We start from the raw sequence: 21,721 nt of genomic DNA, 5'->3' as shown, positions 1-21,721 counted from the left end.
AGAATATACAGTACGCAAATGTAACTTGAAATCGAATAAATATGAAATGTCTGCATGAATCAGGATTAATCCAGTTTGCGATATCCTACGGATAATTTTTTTAAGCAAGGACTTCGATATTGACTGTCCATTGTAATCAGCGATATCAATTATACAAAGAGAATTAACATAAACAAAGAGGCAGGATGGAATTTCAATTCCCCGCTTAATTAACCAAACCCGTTATCATTTGCCCCTTAATGATTTACATTTCTCGTCAAGCTGAGCGAAATAACGCTAGCACGCAAGGAGAACTGCCATTGCATATGTCAGACAGATCGTCGGTCTTGTCGCCCGTAACAAATGTGCTTGTAAGTAGATGCAGGCCTGCAAACGTCAGACGTAGGAGCGCGTGTCTTCGGATTCACGTGATTAATATACACGTATTCCGCTCAAATAGGCAACTGGTATCCCCATCGCGCTATATTTACAGCAATTTCCACCTGACTTGCTGGAATCCGACGTCACATGTTCGCTATGCCTCGATTCTAAGAAAATTGCCCCATAAATCGAATTACGATTAAAAGTTGTTTTTATTTCGGGTAATAGCAGCGTTCATCAATGGGGACATTTTTTATTAGTCTTTTTTCAGATGTCTCATTTTCGGTTTGCCTTTTTCTATCATTTATCATTAGTAGACTGTAGATGCTTGTACAGTTTCATATTATTATGAATACGACTAAAGAAACGTAAATCAGGTATTTGTTTTAATTGCTAAACGTCATAAACAGTACTTTGTTTCAACTATTTATGTTATGTTATGTATGTCATGTATATTTGTTTATCTTTGTTCCTATAAATCCATAAATATCCACAGTTTACTAATCTGTCTGCAAAGAAATAATACTGCATTCTTATGGTACTAGTTTCTCGCAGCTAAATTTTGAAACTTATTTGAGCGTCAGAATTCCAATGTTACGCGTCGTCTCGGTTTTCAAAAAATTAACGAACTCGCGGTTTACAAAAACTCAGTCCTTGAACACGTTTCTCGACACAGATATATGTACGTGTATGTATATATTCCGTTCAAACTAATAGCCAGCATCGCTGTACTGCCGTAACAGGTAAAATAGAGCTTCCTAAGCTTCGAAGCTTATCTTAGCCGGCACTTTCTTTCGACGAATCATGCTAACAGCATCGAATTTAAATTTTACCGTCGACATCTTTAAACGACGTTTCCTCCAATTTACTACATCGTAATTTTTCCAGAGCATTAAATTTTCCAGCCGAAAGAACATCCAGCTAAACATACTTGTGTCCGAGTTAACGACGTTTCTCACAAGAAACGTCGCAAACAGACGAAGAGTTCGAAGGAACGTTCATTATCGCGTTTCTTCGTTCCTGTAGCAAATTGAAGGATGCATCATGTTTGTCTTGGCGAAATCCTCCCTTAGAGGGGGAACTTCGTCATTAATATACTTCACCGGATATCTCCCTTGACGGAGACGGAAATCGTCGTATTCGTTCGCCTTGCGCGATGAATTCGTGCGGCGCAGCCTGACGTTCGTAATCATTTCTAGTCAGCTCGAGAGTCATTGTGTCGTTGCGCTTAATTGCGGAGGTGTCTTGTCCCATTCGCGAGTATCCACCAACGTCACCCTTCGTTGCGACTGTAATTCTCTTTTTGTCCCGGCCCGGTTCCATTGCGAATCTTTACATCCACGTGACACGGCCACCATCGCAACCACGCTAACGGTGTCACCAGTAAGTTCGCAAAAAAGATACAAGCGGAAGGAGAAGCGAGAGGAATGCGATAGACGTTAAGAATCGTGTCGCCTACTCTCTTGTATATCGTGATACCTCGAATCAAGATATAACGTGTGTTTATGACAAAACTGTTCGGGATTTACGATGCATTGGGTTTTTATTAAGCTTGACCTTTTTACGATCTTTACGACACTTATCGAAATTTATTGGTATTTTCTGGTGATTTTTTTATGGTTGCGAAACGTTCATATCGATGATCGTGCAGGATTTATTGATGTGCTTTCTTTCTGTTTTGCGAGAGACAGAATCTGTTTTCCGAAAGTATTTTCGCTATATACTCAATGATTTTGTGTAAAGTGATTGATATACTGCACGGGAATAAGATGTATTAAGTGAATGGATCGTTAGAAAGCACGTAGAAATTTAATTTTCTAAAAATATATTTCGACTACATTCTTCTTTAGAGTTTGTTGGCATAAGACATGCTCCATTTCTGTAAAAAAAGCTAAAAGATAATAAAACGATACTTACATTATTTCATCAACCAGGTCTGAAATTTCTTTTCAATTATAATTAATTAAATAATTTCGATTCGCATGATCGTCAAAACTATGCGTATAATCCTAATACCTCGTTCAGTCAATAAATTAACGACATAATATCAATTGTTTGAATATCATTGTTATTTCAAACGACTCGTCATATTGATCAGATAATATGGATATTCGTATTATTGAACTAACATGAATATTTGTTCGATCCAAATAATTCTCGCGTGGTAAATTTACATGTTTTCTGCACTGCAATATCATCGTTTGCTAGATTCCGTAATTCTTTTTTCAACGACTGGCCAGGTTTCGGACCAACCGAGTTCATTTGGATAGAGGGAACGCGATGAAGGGCCGTTTTGCTTGTGGCGCTAGCACGGCCGAACGAGAAAGGAAAGGGCAAAGGAAACGGAAATGACGGCCGATAAATTGGAGAAAACTTGTTTCCTGTGCGGCGAAGGGACTCGTTGAGAAATCATATTGAGAAATCAAGGCGCCTGATGAAAGTACATATTCGTTTGGTGAGCGAACGACAGATCGATCGGCTCGCTTACTTTTCCACTTTATGTAGCTGTAGCCGCTGTAGGCCGTGGCCGGTACGAGTACATCTTCCTCGTGGCTCTCTTTCCCCATTCAATCTCCTATTTCTTCTCACGTGGTCGTCACTATAATTGGGCTCGGTTGCCCGGAAACAGATTGATACCGGAATGGGAACAGAAGGGACACAGTGTGCGTCACACCAGCACCATCCGTGACTGCTAACCTAATTTGCGTCTCCCTGATAGCACCATAATCGTATAGAATTAATTGGAACGAATCTTCGCCAAGATAGCGGCGCTGCACTTTTACCACGGCCACCTCGGAAATATCGGTCCTCCCGGCTCGAACGCCGCTATCCCAAACGAAAACAAAGTTATACTTTTATAACAGCTGTAAGCAGATAGTCGGATGATTATATTCGTAGTACGAACAAATTAGTTGTGAATATTGTTATGAATAAGGGAGAAAGAGAGATAAGTGAGCGGTAGGAGTGTAGGTCGATCGATCTTGTACAACGATAAAAACGATACGCATAATGAGCATAATGAGTTATATCTGTCACCGAAGTTGGAGAAGATGTCGCGAACAAGAAGACATTTTGATCAGCGCGCCTTCTCTTTGTCTTTTGACTTTCCTGTTTTCCGTATCCCCGTCATCGTGTCTACAGATTCTATCGCTTTTCATTTTCGATGTTCGAGCAACGTTTTCATCCTTTCGTCTGTCTCATGTCCAATCTGGAAAATTAAATTTTACGTCAGTTGAGATGCAAGAAAAATCAATAGCCGCTGCTTGTTGTACGTTTTCGCTATATATCATACAGACATGACTTACTGCCATTTCGACGGTCAATAGATTTTAATAGAAGGCTTGAAACTATCGTTCGCGTAATTGTATTTCCCTCAGTTGATTTTCCTATAACACCAAGCAAAAAAATAATTTTGCAATTGAAGATAATTTCCTAAGCGATAACGACAACTTTGAATTGCCGGTTTGTTTTTCCGCGAAGATCACAGAGAGAATTTCTTTGCATTCGTTAGTACGCACTATCGCGATATCTACTTTTATATTCCTGCGAGATTGCATTAAAAACGATTATACTTTGTATTTTTCTACGGTATTTCATTTTCATTGATGCAATAGAAATCGATTCGTATAGTTAGAAATGGAAATTGCTTTACTAAAAAGATCAGTTAAATTTTGAAGCTAGAATTAAAAATACCTAACAATGTGGCTTCGTGCATTTTAGCTGCGTGAATAAAACACGTTTATAGTTGATGAAATTACGTTGAGTCGTTATCTGACGCTTATTCTGGTATTTGCAGATGCACCGCGGGTTATTAAAATTTTTCATTATACAGCTATGAATAACTCACTTTTTCATGACCATGTGACTAGTAATATGTTCATAAAAGCAAATTTTTAATAACAATTTATGCTTGATCTCATTAAATATCAAATATTAATTACCACGTGTTAGAATAGTAACATTGATACCTGGGTGTTTAAAAGAGAATTTTACATATACAATTACATGTGTATATAATTATAGAATTCTTAAAAATACATTCATTCGGAAATACGATTCATTTAAAAAGTAATATAACAAATTTTTCGACACGGACGTTCTGAAAACTCTATGCCGCATTATTCAAATTTGCCGCGTAATTAAGCAGTACTGTTATAATTTTCTCCGATAGATAGAGCGATTGTAGCTAGAATCCAAGATGGAGATGTGAAACGCGGTGCGTGTGAAGCGAATAACGGTGTTTCAAATTTTCTAACAAGCAACTTGGTGTGTACTTTTTGAATTAACGATAAATATACCAGAATCTTTGTAACGAAAGTGTGGATAAGTAGCTTCCCGTAATAGTAACATGTGAGTTTTGGATTGGGAGCGAAACATTGGATTTGGCGCGTTTCTACTGTCAGATGACAACATTTGAAATCACGAGGTATTTATCTACGATGAAAATATACGTACATACATTCAAATATAAGTTTTAATCGTACTAAACATACGTCCTTTTAAGGAAATATGATATTATTGAAAACTCAAGCTGATAGAGTTATACGCTACGATAGGGTTATGGATATACTATATATACATACATACATACATACATACATACATACATACATATTAGACATCTAGCTCCTTATCGTGTAAGCTGTACTGAAGTAAAACGTAGATCAGGATATGAGAGGTATCTATTTTTCTCGTAAAGAAGATTATTTACAGGAGAATATTATTTTCTCTTAACATACAAAAATCAATTTAACTTTAGCGTTCACACTGTTTCGGAATCAATTTAGATAAGAACAGTTTATTCCTATGGGATCTCGTTGGTAGTAACGTCACCTTGGTTCCTGGAATACTATAGTCTGGAAATTACTTTAATCTCGAAGTAATTTTGTCACTCAAGTTACTTTAGTCCTTGGAGGTTATTTTGACTGAAGCCAAGGCTGAAATTACTGTAATTTTATAGATCTGCTTTTAGGGCAGAGTTACATCAGATTAGAGATTATTTTGATCTTTATTCATGTGTTGAAGAAGTTTCTTTAATTCCAGGAAACACCAAGAGATCACTTTCGTCTTTGGGTTACCATATCCTGGAAGTCAGCTTGGCGTCGAAGACTTCCTGTCTCGTAGGAAATTCATACCTTATCAGGAGTCACATTTTCTTTTGGTGTACCTTGGACTCAAGATCCCCTTAGTATCAAGATCACAGAGATTAGAGGCTTCATATCTATAATATCCTAATATCACAGCATCGTTAAGGTTTCTAGATTGCCAGCGTTCTCAGATCGTAGATTATCGAATTTATTAAGATCGTTACGACCATTAGAATACCACAATAATGCTCCAAAATTACATAATTATACCCTAAATTCCACTTTCATAAGAAATTTAGTACCCTATACCGTGATTGTATCGTGATATCATAGTCATAGTCATCGTTTTTATATTGTCACCTAATGCGTATATATTGTGGAATATTGTTACCTTGTGGTATTCTTGTTAATTTTTCGATTAACCCGCGTACAATACTTCCTCTATTTACGAATAAAACAAGATATTTGCAGACATATTTAGCCACAAAAGTTTTAATTATATTTTAAATCGTCTTCTTATTTTCTCTTATTTATCACGTAATATAGATATGTTTACGTACTACGATCAGTTAAGCAAGTACGTTAAATGGCATCATTGTTTAAGCGATCTATCAGAGTAGTTTCGGAGCAACGGCATTAACAATGAAACGACCCTTTACTAAATCTCGAAATTTGTAGCTACCTATCGATATTGTTACTATCGAAGCACGAGCCACAGTAGACGTGGTTCATTATCAGTTTAGTTAATGGAATAATACCCATGACTATATCCTGTTGTTAATAACTTCATCGGTAGGTTTACATGCGTTCCGATAGGAAAATATTTATATATATGAAACGCTTCTCGTTCCCTTTACTTCTTTACATATACATTTATTCTTGCTCTGGATTTTCTCTCGTGTTTTATTCGCAAAGCCTCTTTCGATTTCGAATCCTTGGAAGTAAAATTAGTAAAGTTCACAATTGTAAGCATGGTGATCGTTGACCTTGTCTTCCTGCGTACTTTGTTCATAACTCACGAGCGTTCTCATTCTCCGGTCTTATTATATACGTAAAGTTCTTTCTAGATAAACAGTCTGATTTCTATGGAAACGGATTGGATAAATACGTTTCTTACTTTCACGAGAATCAGTCCCCTAAAATAATCCCTGTTTGTTTCGCAACGCGAGTCAGAACTAACGTGTATTATCCATTCACTTAAACGAGATATTTGATGAGAACGTTAGCAAATAAACATCGCGTCTCCTTCTATTCTTTCTCTATACATCCACAGGATTTCTCCGTAGAAATATGTGAAAATTCTTGGAGATATTTTCTTAAAAACTCTTAATCCTTTCCTGACGGAGAAATATTTTATTTCACAGCGATAAAGCGGAGAGCAGACTGAAAGATAGATCTTTTGCGTCTATGTGATACCTAAATTTACTTGAAACATAAAATTTGTTCGTATAATATAATGGAGTAATAGTACGTAAATGTAACAGAAAGCGATAAAAGTAAAATACCTGCATGAGTCCAGGACTGGCACAGTCTTTCGAGTGATAAAAATTGAATAACAAAAAGAATTTTTACGTCCATCGTTTAAAACAAATTAGGATATCAACGTTAATCCTATGAAGTAGATTCATCCATTTATGGGAAACTTAAAAAATACGGCATTGGTATGACATTAAGCTTAGTTGCGTTGATAAAATTTTTCGACTGTTAATGGTTAAAGTAAAATCATTCCGCCATTAGATTTTCAATTCTTCGATTTTTGTCGATTGCTCACAGAAAAATAAAAATGTTTGTCTTTGGGCAACGCTGCGAATTCGATCGCTGTACCTGGAATAAATTTTTAACGAATTCCTATGTCGGATTTCCTATATGCCATTAAGTAGATGGCCGGCACGACCTTTAAATATACGTGCAGATTGTCGAAAAGGATCGGTTCTGCACGTAAAAATCCAAATTAACGGGAACAAAGGTCTCGCTGGAGCGTGATTGATTTGATCGCTCAGCCGTCACCAAGCGTTTAAGCCGCAAATCCGCCCTGGAGTTTGAGGTTGCGCTTTTTTTAAACGATCAAATATATGGAGGTTTTACAGCGTCGCGTCGCCTCTTCCTCCCTGGCCAATCTATCGAATTTTTTACGGTTCTGTAATCACGCATAACAATCAGTTTAATTTGGTAACGACCGTGTGCACTGACTGCGGTCAACTTTAATGATTTGTTAACATTCCAACGTTGACCTGCTTTTGACTATTTGGCTGCCATAACGTGTCGGATAACGTTTAAGGATATTAAAAATAGGACCGTCTTATTTTAACCTGATCTTTAATTAGATACTCCGGAGTATTTGCGTGCCTCGTATCATTTTTTTGTTGACTGAAAATGTTTATTAACGTTGCAAGTTACGTGATAAGCAACTGCATATGCATTTTCGATCCGCTTGTAACTGGTTTTTCTAGGCAAGTGTGATATTTTTGTCGTTATTATATTATGTTTTTAGGTAGATTTGTAACGCATCTCTAGGCAGTAATTTAGTTTAGTATATTAATCGAAAATATTAGTCGAAAGAGTTGTAATTTTGTAATTCGGAGGTAAATATATCAGGAATTTTATTATTGAAAGTAAAGTACAAATAGAAATGAGAAATGAAGGGCAGAGATAGCAAGCTGCGAAGGATTTACTACACTTGTTGTATCATATTTTGCTCATGAATACAATGCAAAGCTCTTAACAAAAATTAAATTAATCGCCCATTGACGTAAAATCTTAATCCTTGCTAAATGAAAGCTATTTATTCATAACTTTAAATATTAACAAAGACAAGTGTCGAATTATTGTTATTAATGTGATATCGTTCTGTTTTTGCTCAAAAATTTCTTCGTATATACCAAAAAATGTCTTCTCTTTTTATTAAATCTTCAAAAATTAATAAGCAAGTTTGCGAGAATATTACGTGTACGTTTGTCGAATATCACCGCCAGTAGTATGAAGTCTAACATTGATACAACAGGTGTAAACAGGTAAGTTGATTTGTAGTAAAGGCAGCCCGTTGAATGGAAAGCCGTATTATCATAACAAACCAATTGGCCTCGATTTACATTTCCCTCGCCGCCGTTACATTCCTACCAATATCACGATGTTAGAAGCGTAAATTTACGAAAATACCTTATCTTCCCTTGAATATCGTAACCTCCGTTTACATTGTGAATCATAAATGTATCAATATGCCGGCGATGTTACGATTAAGCTCCTAAATGCGAATCTAAATGCGAAACTAATGCGGAACCGTTCCATGGAAGTTTCATTCAAACTTACGCTGTATGCATCGGTGAAACTGATATTGGTGGAAACACGCAGATACGAATTAAACTTGTCTCAGCGGAATTGTTGCTGACGCTTTCCCTTCGCGCAGAAAATTTTTTTTTATCACCATCCGTATTAACGCGCTTCTCCGAATCAAATATTATCGACGCTGGGTACTAGAGACGCAGGATATTCTAAATCCAAGATCTTTCTCACAAGGAAGTAGTGGTTTATCGACTTTTTCTTTCTTACTTTTATGCGCAATGTACACGTATAATTACACATTTTCCTACGAATAAATTTTTATTCAGACACACAGGCAGTCACAGTTAATTCACGCGGTTAGGAGGATAAGATAAAGAAGAATCTCGGTCGAGTTCCGAGCCCATTTCGTAACCGGAACGCGTGTGGCGGTAAATTTGAAACAATCGCGAAACCTGCTGCGTATCGTTTCGATGAAATCGGTAGGGGCGGCTAATTGGTCAACGTGATCTCGTTACAAATAATTAAGAGGGAACGGCACGGTGGTAAGATCCACGTGGGCCGCGTAACTTGGAAAAATACGACTCAGCCATGGCAGTGTTCGTTTCGGCTGTAAGTCGCAGCCGGCGGCAGCTGCGGATAAAAGAGAATTGGCTTAATTATGGCATGCCATTTGCAAACAGCCGCGCGTGCACTTTGATAGCCATGCTTCGCAGCTCGTTTCTGAGAGTAGGAAACGGCGAAGCCACGGAAAGAGGCCTTTCTAGAATTTATGTACACGTGTTATATGCCTTTAGTCGCGGTACATGGCCATTACCAGTCTGCGCCGCTGTTTCTACCACCGACATTAAATCCTGTATGCACATTATGTATACATACAGCCATGTATACGTCACGCGTATAATATGGAGTGTATGCAGAGTGTGATCATAAAGAATAAAATCCTCGCAATTCGATTTATCCGGAATTTTTAAATTAAAATCGATCGTGTCAAGAATAAGCGACCGTCCGCAGAATTTTGAACGCCGGTGGACATTGCGTAGCGAGTGCGTATGCCATTCCAGAAGAAAGCTGTATCGTATCGTCGCGTGACATACTCTCGTGCCCTCGAATTTCTGTATTTTCCTTGGAATCCGACGGAACGCAATAAGTTAAAATTGAATTCTCTCGTAAAGCTTGATTACTCGCATTTGCATCCCTTTGTGTTTAATCTTGTCAATTATTCCATAAATAGAAGAGCGTAGCGTTTCTATTCCTTGTTACCAATGTTTGATTTTCATTGTAGGAAGGTTCCGGACAATGGGTCAGTCTCGATTCGGAGCTCGAGATGAGAGGCGCCGAGATTATCGGCACGAAAAAGCCAACTGGCCACTCGCTTCTCATAGACTGCCGTTTGGAGCTTCCGTTCGGTAAGTTAGCAGAAAATTCCTTCTTATTCGGTGTAGAACAGTGATGGAAGCATGTCTGTCGAATGTAAGCGTACGTGTCCGCGAACGTATATATGTACCCCAGATTACAGATAAATGAATAGAAAATGGGAATTTTAATATTGGAAATCTGGAGAAAAGTCACGTAGATTCTTGAAATAATTGGAGTAGAAAATAAGCGAATATGAAAATAAATACGTAATTCAATTATCAAGTCGGATTAAAAAAGGAGAAACAGCAGACACTTTTTATCTTTGAAATGGAAAATATTACCGTAGGCGAAGCTCTCTGATTTGCAAATACGCCGTAGTCTCGATCAATGTTTAATAGCCATTAAAGATGTGGCATTGGAAATCCTTAGCAGTTCATTCTGTTTCTTCGGTCGATCGATTCTGTGTGTTGTTTCAGTCTGTGTTATTCCGATATTTTCTAAGGCTTCCATAGAGAGAAAGGGAGAACACAATTGATTTGAAATAATCAAATGCTGCTTGTGAATTTGAAGTACCTGTCGAGGTATCGTTTTACAATTCAAAACAGAAAGCAGAGAAAATACTTTCTCGTTAATGCGTTTTCCTTATCGATGTAGAGTGAATCGTTCGACCTTTCGCCATGAAAATCCATTCACAATTTTCGTCATGGTTATTAGTTGTCATGTATGTAGATCAAAAACCAAAAGAAGATTTTGTTTTTTCAAATGCCTTTTACAATACGTTTATAACCGATCGAGGTATTATATTGGATATCGCGTCAAATATATTTTAGCTTAAAACAAACGTCGACGGTTATCAACGACGTAATTTTCTAAGTTGCGCAGATCCATAAATTCATTTTCTACTTAAACACCGATTAGTACGTTTACCAAAAAAATATACGCTCGAATAAAACACACGAGAAACAACGAATCGATGAATATCCTAATTAATGTTGCACGATTTTCATTCCAAACGATTGATAACACGATTCATTTTCTATTCATTTATCCACCTTGCCCACCCAACATGAAGACCTTACGAACCGTCATCATGGTGCACGCAATATGCGCCATACTTTTCACGCGTTAACCAAGTACGATCACGTGAATCAAGTAGATTGCTCTTTACTGTGCGAGATATCGTCGAGCCTACAGCGATTGCCAAAACTTACCTATATACCACAACCGTCTATTGCTACTCTCGTATCTGACAAACACGATTAACATGCAAAGTATCTTATCGAATCGTATTTCAATCCCACTGACTAGATCGTCAGTGTCAGACGATGTAATCGGTGGAAACAAACTGTAACGTTAAACCGGTGGAAGAAAGAGGTAGACAGAGGTTAAACGAAGGGAATAGGATGTAGTTGTACTAAAAGAAGGTGGCGACGGGTGGGGTGGGGTGGGGTGGAGATGGGGTTGGGGAGTAAGAGGGTGGAAGCCTGTAGGGATGCATTGCAGCGGTGAATCTAAGGGGTCGAGTGAAATTGCCTGGCAGTAACCGGCAGCACTCGTGTAATCGAGGCGATAATGAAATGCCAGTGGATCGTGCCATTTCCTCGTGATCGACGTAGATCCACTTGAGAAAAAATGAAGACAGAATGGTTCTGCCCCGTGCACAGTGCACCCGGTCCTCCGCGCCACTCCGTCCGAGTGGCTGGAACTTTTAATTGAGTACGTCTAGAAACTTGTCGAGGCGTTGGTTTGGCGCCTGTTCGCTTCCTGTCGTAGGTATATTGGCCGCTCGATGCATCGTTATGCCCGGCACAGACACGGCTCAATACTGTCAACTTGCAGGATATACGTATGTACCTTACACACCTCGGTTTATGCGTGTTGGGGCACTTACTGGCTTCCACGGAACGTAATAATTGATGGAAGAAAATGTTTAGTCAAATAGAAGTATTCGCGTATCTATAATACGATGTAAATATGTAAAGTATAGGCGAAATAGAATGTGTAAAGACGATTTACAATGGTTGAATGAAAATGATGAATTAGCGATTATACGATGACAATCGCAGTGTCCTAAATCAGCAGTATACGGTCAAATAAAATATAGAATGTTTGATATAAATATAACGAAGAAGATAATAATATAAACGTGTAGATCGATATAGACGATAAATACGAAGGGAAAGAAACTTATTTTGTTATGTGTACATATGTAATGGACAGGATTCTTGTATAGCGTCAAACATATACGAGTGTCACATAGTCGAAAGTTACAAACGAGACATCAACTCTTGAGGTTCTAAGTTCATAGTGATTCTTTAGATTCGTTTTATTTTCCTTTGTTTGTGTCCTAACACTCATGAAAATGCTTCTATGTACTTACGTGTTACCAAGGAAAGTATATGGTTGTAATGCACGTGGATGAAAATGGGAAAGATTCTCCAAGTTTCGTATCTTCCGCGCGAACTTTTGCCACTTTCTGCTGCCCTTTGTAACAATCGTTGTTCCGTTGTTCGGCCGTCTTTCTGAAAAATTAACGCGGACGTGAAACGATTCTCGCCGGCTTATATTCTTGATTTCGCTCGCGATAAAACACGGTCGAAACACGCTACATAGGAAGTCGTGCATAAGGCACGAAACGACGTTTCAACGCGTCGGATCTAGCGTCGTTAAAAATTAATTACTAAAAATGTATTACTAAACCTGGATGCGAGCTAACACCGTTAATAAGCTCGATAAAAGGAAAGAATCGTAAGGAGTTTTGATGAGTTTAAAATGGTTTGTTTACGATCTTTCTTCGTTCCAGGCTTGTTAATCTCGAACGATCGATATTAAAGTACAGGCCAGGAGGAATTCCGTGACAGAAAGAACGGTATTGCTGCCACAAATGATTGCATACACGCGTCGATCTGATCCGTATGTAACGCAATGCGAGAAACATGCATTATTTATAGCAAGGCGCTGAATAACTGCGAAAAAATGTAAATCTGGCTTCCTATGGGCAACGAGCATAACTTCGACTGATTTAGAGCAACAGATAACTGGTATTTTTTGGAGAAACGGGCCCGTGTGTGGAAAACGTAAACAATTTTGAAGAAAGATAGAAGATAACGAATTTAGATAGCGAAATTGACTTTCTCGTCGTTCTCCTGCACTGTAGATGAATTTTTTTTTCTTTTTTCGAAGCTCAATAATTTGTAAATTTTTCTAATTAGAAACAAAGAATGAATTTTGAAGGTAATTTTGCAAACGGAATGTGTTGAAAGTTCGAGCGTAGAAAAGATAGGAGCACTTTTAGAATCTTTAAGACGGAATAACGGTGCTTCGAAGAATCTTATAAGTAAGGAGAAGACATTCTCTGCAAGAGTCGGCGGAAATTAATTCCTGCAATTGCCTAGGTAGTAGATAGCCTTCTGCAGCGGTATTCTTTCTTTTGTATCTCGCGTAGCCTATTTCTCGAACGTCGCTGCCTCGATCTAAGCAATCAAATCTCAGAGAATAATTGCCAAGAAGCAAATTCCACTCACGCGAACTCTCGTTAACAAACGAAAAGTCGAGCAAGATTAATCTTATCGGGTGCGAGAAAGGAAAGAAAAAGGAAAAGTAAACATAAGTAAAACGAATGCTATAAATAGCATTTCGTTATTCATATTTCTTCAATGATCATATTATTTCAGTACGTAGCGTAACGTAGCGTACATGCATACAGAAGAAATAAGTTTACATAGTACGATAGTGGATCGATACGCGTACTGTAAAAGAACAATCGAGGTATACAGTATCGGTAGCAGTACAATCGTAACTTTACGACCACGATCTTCCAGCTTTTCAATAGTACGTATGTTATTTGTTTTCGGCATTTTGACGCCATTCTCCTAGCAACAAGTCTACCGTTTTTACGACTTTTGCATAAGAATGTAGCAAGTGCGCGGTGGCTTTCATCGAACTTTTTATTCTCAGGGGATGGATAGAGGGCTCGTTCGGTTCTTCTCTTCTGAAAGTAGCATGCTTTCATACATTGCCCGGTCACCGGCACATCAACGATCCATTACTATCGATCCTTGGTTCTCTCGAAACAGGGTTAACGACACGTTACGATTCAGTCGTGGTTCTTTCACCGGCTCCAATTTCTTAACTTTTATAAACGATCGAGGATAAGAAACCCCTATAGATTGTATAGAAATGTTTGCATTTGAAAGAAACATCTCTTGATAAATGATATTTCTATTATTGTATTTTATTTTATATCATTTTTATACCAATCGATTTATTTATAACGATTATTAAAAAATGTTGCTTCCAAAAGATTGTTGAAGATACAGCGTAACGTTGTTTGAAAGTTTTTCCTAATGTTCAAAAGTATAGCAGATGGACAATTTAAACGACACCTTTTTTTCTCTTTCAGTCGGAAGCACATATATAGGATTTTCTCTATCGCGATATTTATTTTCCACTTTTGCGCAACGTTGAATTTCAAGAATTATATTCATCGTTTTAAATTAGTCTCGTCTCACGTCTTTACCCGCGATCGATCCGCGCCTCCATCGAAATACGTTTGACGAAAAATTTTCAATTATTTTACATCGCTTACGGAAAGTTTCGAGCGCGCTGGAAACGCTATTATATTCATATTGGTGGTCGTGGGAGCGCGCGATACTTCGATGACTCGTTAAAAAAGTTGCGTCGCGGTTCGTTGATCGCCGAAACTTTTTTCATCAACGCGCCTTTTTAAATTTACGCCGACAAACCGGACAACGGAGGATTGTCGACCGATTTCACGACCGATTCGCGAATAATTCGCGCGCGATCGTCGTTTCGCGATGACGATATTTTCCTTCCGTTTCTCTTAGTTTGGAAAGAACCTCGGTTCAGTTGTGGCAGTAGCTTTCTCGACGCAGAGGCGCAAATTATTTTTCACCACGCGATGCTCCACTTGACCGTGTTGCGAAACGAAGAAAACGAGGCCGTTTATAATAAACCTACCGGCAACGAAAGCTGACGTTTCACCCAGCGCTCCTTTTCCCTTTTTTCCTCTCCTCGTTCTTTCCCGCTTTTTCTCTTGGCTCGTCTCTCCTTGTTTTTCTCCCTCCTTCTCGCGTTTTCCCTCTGCGTGTTCCTTCCGTTTCTCAGTCCACGTCAACTAGTTTAATGGAATTCCGCCGAATGCTGCACGCTGTTCCATCGTTTCTTTCGCGTACTTTTTGTTGGCGCTTGCTCGTACGCTGAAAACGCTTGGCGCGGTGCGGGGCAACGCGGTGATCCTTCGTTTTGAATATTAAGCTCGTCGAGGAGAAGAATTTTAACGACCGAGAATACGTAATTTAATTACCATGGTGTTATGTTTTTCTCTATTTTCTTCTCTTTGTTGTCGAGAGAATGATTGATCACCGATAAAATTACGGCGTAAAGATGGAAAATACAGTTGCTTTGTTACGATTACGATAGCATAGCAAATTTTCTACCTACACGGCATTAATTATTTTTAATAAAAAATTTACATTCATTGCGTGATTGCATGTGTTTATAAACTTGTATTATAAGTATATACGTATTTAACTCCTTTTTTGTATTTACATTCTTTTTACGCAAATGTTGGTACACCAGCGTAGGTTAAAATCGCCAAGATAAAATGCGATAAAGGTGGAAGTTGTTTGGAAGGTGGAGTTTTCCTCTTGTCGTTGTGCGTAGAATGCTTTTCGTATCCACTTCATATTTCAACAGAGTTTTCAAATGTTTGTAGTGTCTAATTACGTGTACTTTAAAAGAATCCTCCGTCTGCTTCGAATTGCTCCATAGACAAGTTAGACGAAGTCGTAGTTTGTGCCTCTAATTAGCTTTCACAAATGAAGGAAATTTTCTCTATTCTCGGCGGGATTTGCAAATTTACGTTAATTAAGCGTTTGTTACGACCTAGATCGTAGTCTTTAATGTCAAATTTAGTATACTACAACGTCGTTCTATTGTAGCTGTACGCTGCAATGTATTGTAACGGAATTTTAGACCGAATTTATTGACGAAAACGTGACAGAAATTTTTTACTATCTAACTATATTTTTCTAAAACAGCATCGAACAACGTATAACAGTAACACGAAAGAATTATATTATCAATTGAATATCAGAGCATATCACTTAATTATTGACAAACTGATCAGAATCTCTATGAATTTCCAAACTCAAGTCAATTACTTTATACTTCCATATTATTTCAGCTCTTGAAAATCACGTACTAAATGATTGATTGCTTATTCTTTACATACAACCAACATCGATCAAAGACAGTTGATTGATACGAAAATGAAAAAAAGAACGAGAATCCAATATGACTCGACAAAATAATATTTAACAGTGTTATTTGTTAGAGGAATCAAAGAAACGACATAGACAATTAAAGTAATAATACGTAGTACTATTCCAAATGAAACTAAATCTTTCCTACTATTAAATCGAAAAATATTTATTATACCGATTTAAAAGAAGAAAAACGACTTCTTTTAAAGTCGTCCATGTGCCCTCTCTTATATTTAAAAATATGCATATTTAAAATCGTTATATAAATAAATAAAATATAAATATTTAAAATTGTACATATTTAAAATTCTACCACACACAATCGACCGCATCCACGCAATCTAAACTCAACCCGACGCTGCGCTGGCAATTATTTCGGCTGCTTGGCCACTCGGATCGTGCTTTTGAAATTCACTATTCGGTTGCCGGATTCGTGCAAGTTCTCCTCGAATCGCGGCTGTTATTTCGGATTCCCAGGACGCAACGCGAGGATAAGATCTTCTCTCGCGAAACAACCGAACCGTTCCTCTTCCACCCTCTTTTCTCCCGTATCTTCCCGTTTGTTTGTCTCGCTCCTTGATCCCCCTGATGGTTCTTACTCGCTCGTGAACCTTCTGTCTACCGAGAGGAAGATCGATCCGATCACGTTTCGTTCGTTCTTCCTTGCTGCTCCGTATCGTTTCGTTGCACAAAGAGAGGGAGAATCAGTATCAGAGAACAGATAAAGGATAGCTGCGTGATACGATCAACGAAGTCGAAAGAGTCTGTTTATCGAGCAAAGTATCGATATGTTGGAGGGATACGCGCTCACGACGATGAAAAAGTAAGATGACTATCGACCACGATGTACCAGCTTCTCGCGATAAAGCGAATGTTCAATAGTATCGTTGGCACTGGAGCCAAGATACGTTACGAAGAGAAAAATTGCGCGATGGACGATAGAGGTAGGAAGTTTAATTACACACGAAGCGTGGATTAACACGTTCGTTCGTTCTTATCGATGCGTACGATGCGTTGTTTTAATTTCCGAATGGTATTAAGCATGGCATAAATTGTTTTTGACGAAAGTCTGGGAAATAAACTGATTGTCCTTTGAGTTCTCCGTATGTTCGTAAGGGTGTCATACGATGTAATAGGATTTTTCTTGACCTCGGCGAGATAAGTACAGATTTTGGTTACTGTATCGTAAAATAATTGTAAGTCAAAGATCTTTTTTTAACTTTTTTTTCAATATTTCCATTTTAGGGAATTTTCGTAAAATTGTTTACGTATTTTAACGTTGTATAAAGATCATGTTAAATCTGAGAGATCGGAGCGTGACGTGTGGTAGTCTGAGAGATCGTGTAAGAGATCTCCGACTTTGAAGATAAAAGATTTCACTGTAATCGTACTAGCGAACATGGACACCAAATGTTAGTAATTAGTATTGTCAATACTGTCAGTTCTATAGTAGTTATTTAAACTAGTAACTTAATATAAAGAGCGTTAAGGAAAGTTGTTATAAATGCCATTTGTGACGTGCTCAATTAACTGTTTTAAGAGAGGCGGTAAAGACAGGCAAGTACAAAGATAGATATTGGGAAGTACGTCTCATCGTATAGATTCTAATGGTATAGATATGTAGATAGAAAATTTCTATACACGCTAACCTCTTTCTACCTTGTTCTTACTGAGAAATTGCCGTATACGGTGCTGGAAGATCGATCGAAATAACGCGGGGTGGAATATTGGCAACAAATTGAAAGTTTCATTGTTTCTCTGTATCCAGCTCGATTTATTATTGATTCTTTGGATTCTGACTTTGTGCCATAGTATATTATAAATCATGCAAATCGGTGCGCTATAGCCATTCGCAAACAAAGGGATAATCGCTCAAAGCAACGGTTATCAACATCTTCTTAAATCAAAGAAACAAAGGAAGGATTGTTTTCCTTGAATTATTTTATCTTTTCTTTCCAAAACAAATCGCTCGTCCAAGATGATAGAACGATCTTGGAATAGAAAGGAAAAATAATGAAACGGGATTTAAACTCTTTTCCATCGCAGTAAGTAAAATAACTGCATACGAATAGTTTGAAATGAAAATTCATTCTAATCGAAGTATAATAGAAACCGTTGAACATATCATCTTTGGTAATCGCTGGTAGGCGATGGATCTCAAACGTTGAAGGGCTGAAAAATTAGGACATGATCGCTAATCGGATCATGCTCGGCCGATCTTCAGTCTGATCAGTCTCTGACCAATCAGGAAAATGCGAACAACGAACGAGATGGAAAGCCCTGCTAACGAGTGAAACGGCAATGCAGTTGCGAGCAGCCCGGCCCATGTGTGGCTCAGGTACCCTCGTCAAGATCCTTGGTCCTGATCGTAGGACCGTCCTGACTTCAGGATCGTCCTTGATCCCGAGATCTTCGTTTCGCTTTTAATATCCTGGTTTTTCTGACCAATGCATCTGACTTCCACACGATGTGGATTTCTCGTCGATCGTGCGTCGAACCACGGTACGAAACACACGGATTCTTGTTCGTCTTTCTCTCAAAACGTAGTAGGCATACACGTAATCTTTGCGTGTTTCCATTCGCGAAGATCATTGCGTTACATTTCGTCGTTTTTATTATATAACGCGTCGTGATTTTACGCGATTTCGTTTATTACATTTTCGCCGATTTGCGTTTACATTTGTTAGCGCTGGAACGCTTACAGCGCAAAGTTTCGAAACCAATGAAACGCGCACACGATCCACGAGAAATAAGAATCCACGCTGTTTGTACGTAATTAGCGATACGTAACCCCCTTCTTGCTCGTCAGCCACTGCACCTGAGTTTTCTACTACGATTCTAATTTTACACCCACTCTTTCTTTTTCTCTATTCTTCTTCCCCTCGTATATTCCATTTCAGAGACGGAGCGCCGCTCGTCAAGCGCTCCGCGACGATTGATCGGTTCGCCGGATATCGAAAACCGCTTTAAATATTATCGAGCGACGAGCATGCTGAAGAAATCCATCGTCGATAATCAACCGCGTTACGCGTTGCCTTCCATCCAAGGGAGGAAGAAAATCGACCGAGACGTTTTAGCGTAAATTGAGACGCGTTTTGCAAACTACGTTCAACTTTAACCGTAACGATTAAGAGGTAGCTGCGTTCGATTCAACTACAAGCACGAAGCCACGGTATTTCGGTCGTGTACTTTTAGAGTAAACACTTGTAAAAGTCCGCAAGTTTGCGTCGAGTGGTAACGAAAAGCATTCGGTTAGGAAATGTACGTGGATTAATTAGAGCCAAAGCTAATCTAACGAAGGACTCGACGAAAATTTAAGATCGCGATATACACTGGTTCGCGAAAATGTTTGAACCATCGGAAAGTTTATGTCCATATCGTATGCGTTTTATACAAAACACGCTATATGCTAATTTTTTCATTACGTATATATCTGTAATAAATATTTTGTAATTTCTACATACGTCTATGAACATGTTCAGACTGGCTCCACCGATTTAATCAAGATAGTGCTGTCTCGTTACAGTGCTAATGAAATTTCAAACGGTTTTGTGTAATATGTATACAGTAAATTTCCATAAGTGTGCAGACATTTTCGCCAACCGCTGTACGTAAATGAGATGTTTAGAAAAGAAGAAAATAAAGATGACGTGGAATGGAAGGCGGCGACTTTTCTAACGCGTCGGTGGAAGAAAATGGGAGGAAGCTTAACTCCAGGACTAGTCGATACCGAGAGTTGACTTATCGAAAAAGGAATTTCCGGCTTTAAATTATATTCGATGGAGAAATCCCCGATTGAATTATGGAATTCCATTAAGCGTTCTCGATGCAACGTCTCCGTTTAATATTTTTACAAAATTATTAAACGTACTTTCAGATATTACATAAATACGGTTAACCCCTCCGCCCGTTGGCTCGATTGATCGACGAGAGAGTGAGAGAGAGAGAAAGAGAGAGTCGAGTTCTCATCGGTTGCGAGATTATTTTAAATGTCGAAATGACACACTTTCCCCGTTTCCCGTGATGTACATTTTTTCCTTCCGTTCTCTTTTACCACCCTTTTCCGTTTCTTTCCTTTTTAGTATTTTTTCCCCCTCAATTCCGGTCTCAGGGGTGTTTCACGGTTTTGTATATTCGCCCACCCTTCGATCGTGTTTCATTAACTTAATTGTAGAGGGTAGACCTTTGAGTTATACCGCGTGTATACATGCTCGTTGTACAGGCTGGTTGGAGTTCGGTGGATAAGTCACGCCATTGAAACTCGTTTCGGTCGTTACCGGTGTACTTCGATGATTGATTAAACGACTTTAATTATTCTATCAGCAGCATGTTCGCGTTACCTATAGGACCGGAGTGATAAGGCCGGGAGGAAGTTTTCAACCGCGAAAATTACCGGTGGCAAGATATCGACGAACCGATACTCCTTCCCATTATTTTCTATTATCCTTTATCGTTTATCGAGCCTGCACACACACACACACACCTGTGATACGAACCGAGCAATCGTCGCAGCTTTCAGAAAAAAGGACTCATGTCGACGCACACGTACACACATACGTAAGCAAACATATAACATGCACAGCATTCTTTCCAAAACAAGCTATGTTTTTCACGTGACACGTACGTGTCAGATTGGCGTATGCGTGTGCGAATTAAATCAAGGGAACCGTGGATTTGCGAATTTTCGACGTTTCTGCTTTTGAGGTCCTTTTTTCTCTGTCTGTCTCTCTGTCTCTCTCTTCCCTTTTCTCTCTCTATCTTTCTCTTTCTTTCCCTCTATTTCTCTCTGTTTTTATTCTTACGTTTCTCTCTGCCTCACTGTTTTTCTCTCTGTCTGTCTGTCTGTCTGTCTGTCTTCTGTCTTTTCTGTCGAATGTCGTCGCGAGCGAGATCGCGACGACGCGACGACGTTTTCTCGTTGTCGCCACTTTCTCTGCTTCGCGAAGAGAACGGGAGGAACGGCCATCGTGACGAGTCGTCCACCGGCTGCCTCCCGGGCTATTTTGTTGCTTTTGATTCTACTTTATTCTCCATTCGTTCGGAAAGTTGATTTTTAGAGCACACACCGGTTCGACGTAGTAACCGAACGTTGCGTGCCTTTTGAGAGACAGCACCGTGTTGTTGAGTGAAGCACGTAGTGAAAGAGAACTTCGTTTGATAGCCTATAGGAAGTATTTTTATAGGTTAAATGTAGTAATAAGTTGCGATGAGAGATAAAAGAAAAGGAAATCACTTTTCCTTGGACATGCCGGCCGCGGAAATCGGTTCCTTAATTAGTAATTCCGCTATTTCGTATTCGTGATACGGTGAATGATGAAGTAGAAAAGATGTCAGTTTCTACATATTTGTTCC

General features: G+C 38.7%; 1 protein-coding gene across 9 annotated transcripts in view; it reads left to right on the top strand.

Annotated features, from left to right (window-relative positions):
- Positions 1-21,721, top strand: part of unc-13 (protein unc13 homolog) — a 378,276-nt gene that overhangs the window by 48,865 nt on the left and 307,690 nt on the right. For 4 of the 9 annotated variants that reach the window (XM_069130571.1, XM_069130554.1, XM_069130609.1 and 1 more), the window contains exons 5-6: positions 10,009-10,132; positions 18,618-18,707. In XM_069130571.1, coding sequence (XP_068986672.1) covers positions 10,009-10,132; positions 18,618-18,707 — 214 coding nt within the window. Of the gene's footprint in view, positions 1-4,595; positions 4,787-10,008; positions 10,133-18,617; positions 18,708-21,721 lie in introns of those variants that run through there. The other 5 variants (XM_069130578.1, XM_069130572.1, XM_069130564.1 and 2 more) reach the window with 3 other exon arrangements.

Source organism: Bombus flavifrons, chromosome 2 (assembly GCF_040668555.2).
Source record: "Bombus flavifrons isolate JBK064 chromosome 2, iyBomFlav1_principal, whole genome shotgun sequence".
NCBI lineage: Eukaryota > Metazoa > Arthropoda > Insecta > Hymenoptera > Apidae > Bombus > Bombus flavifrons.
Note: the sequence above shows the minus strand (reverse complement) of the source record. Positions and strands in the feature narration are given on the sequence as shown.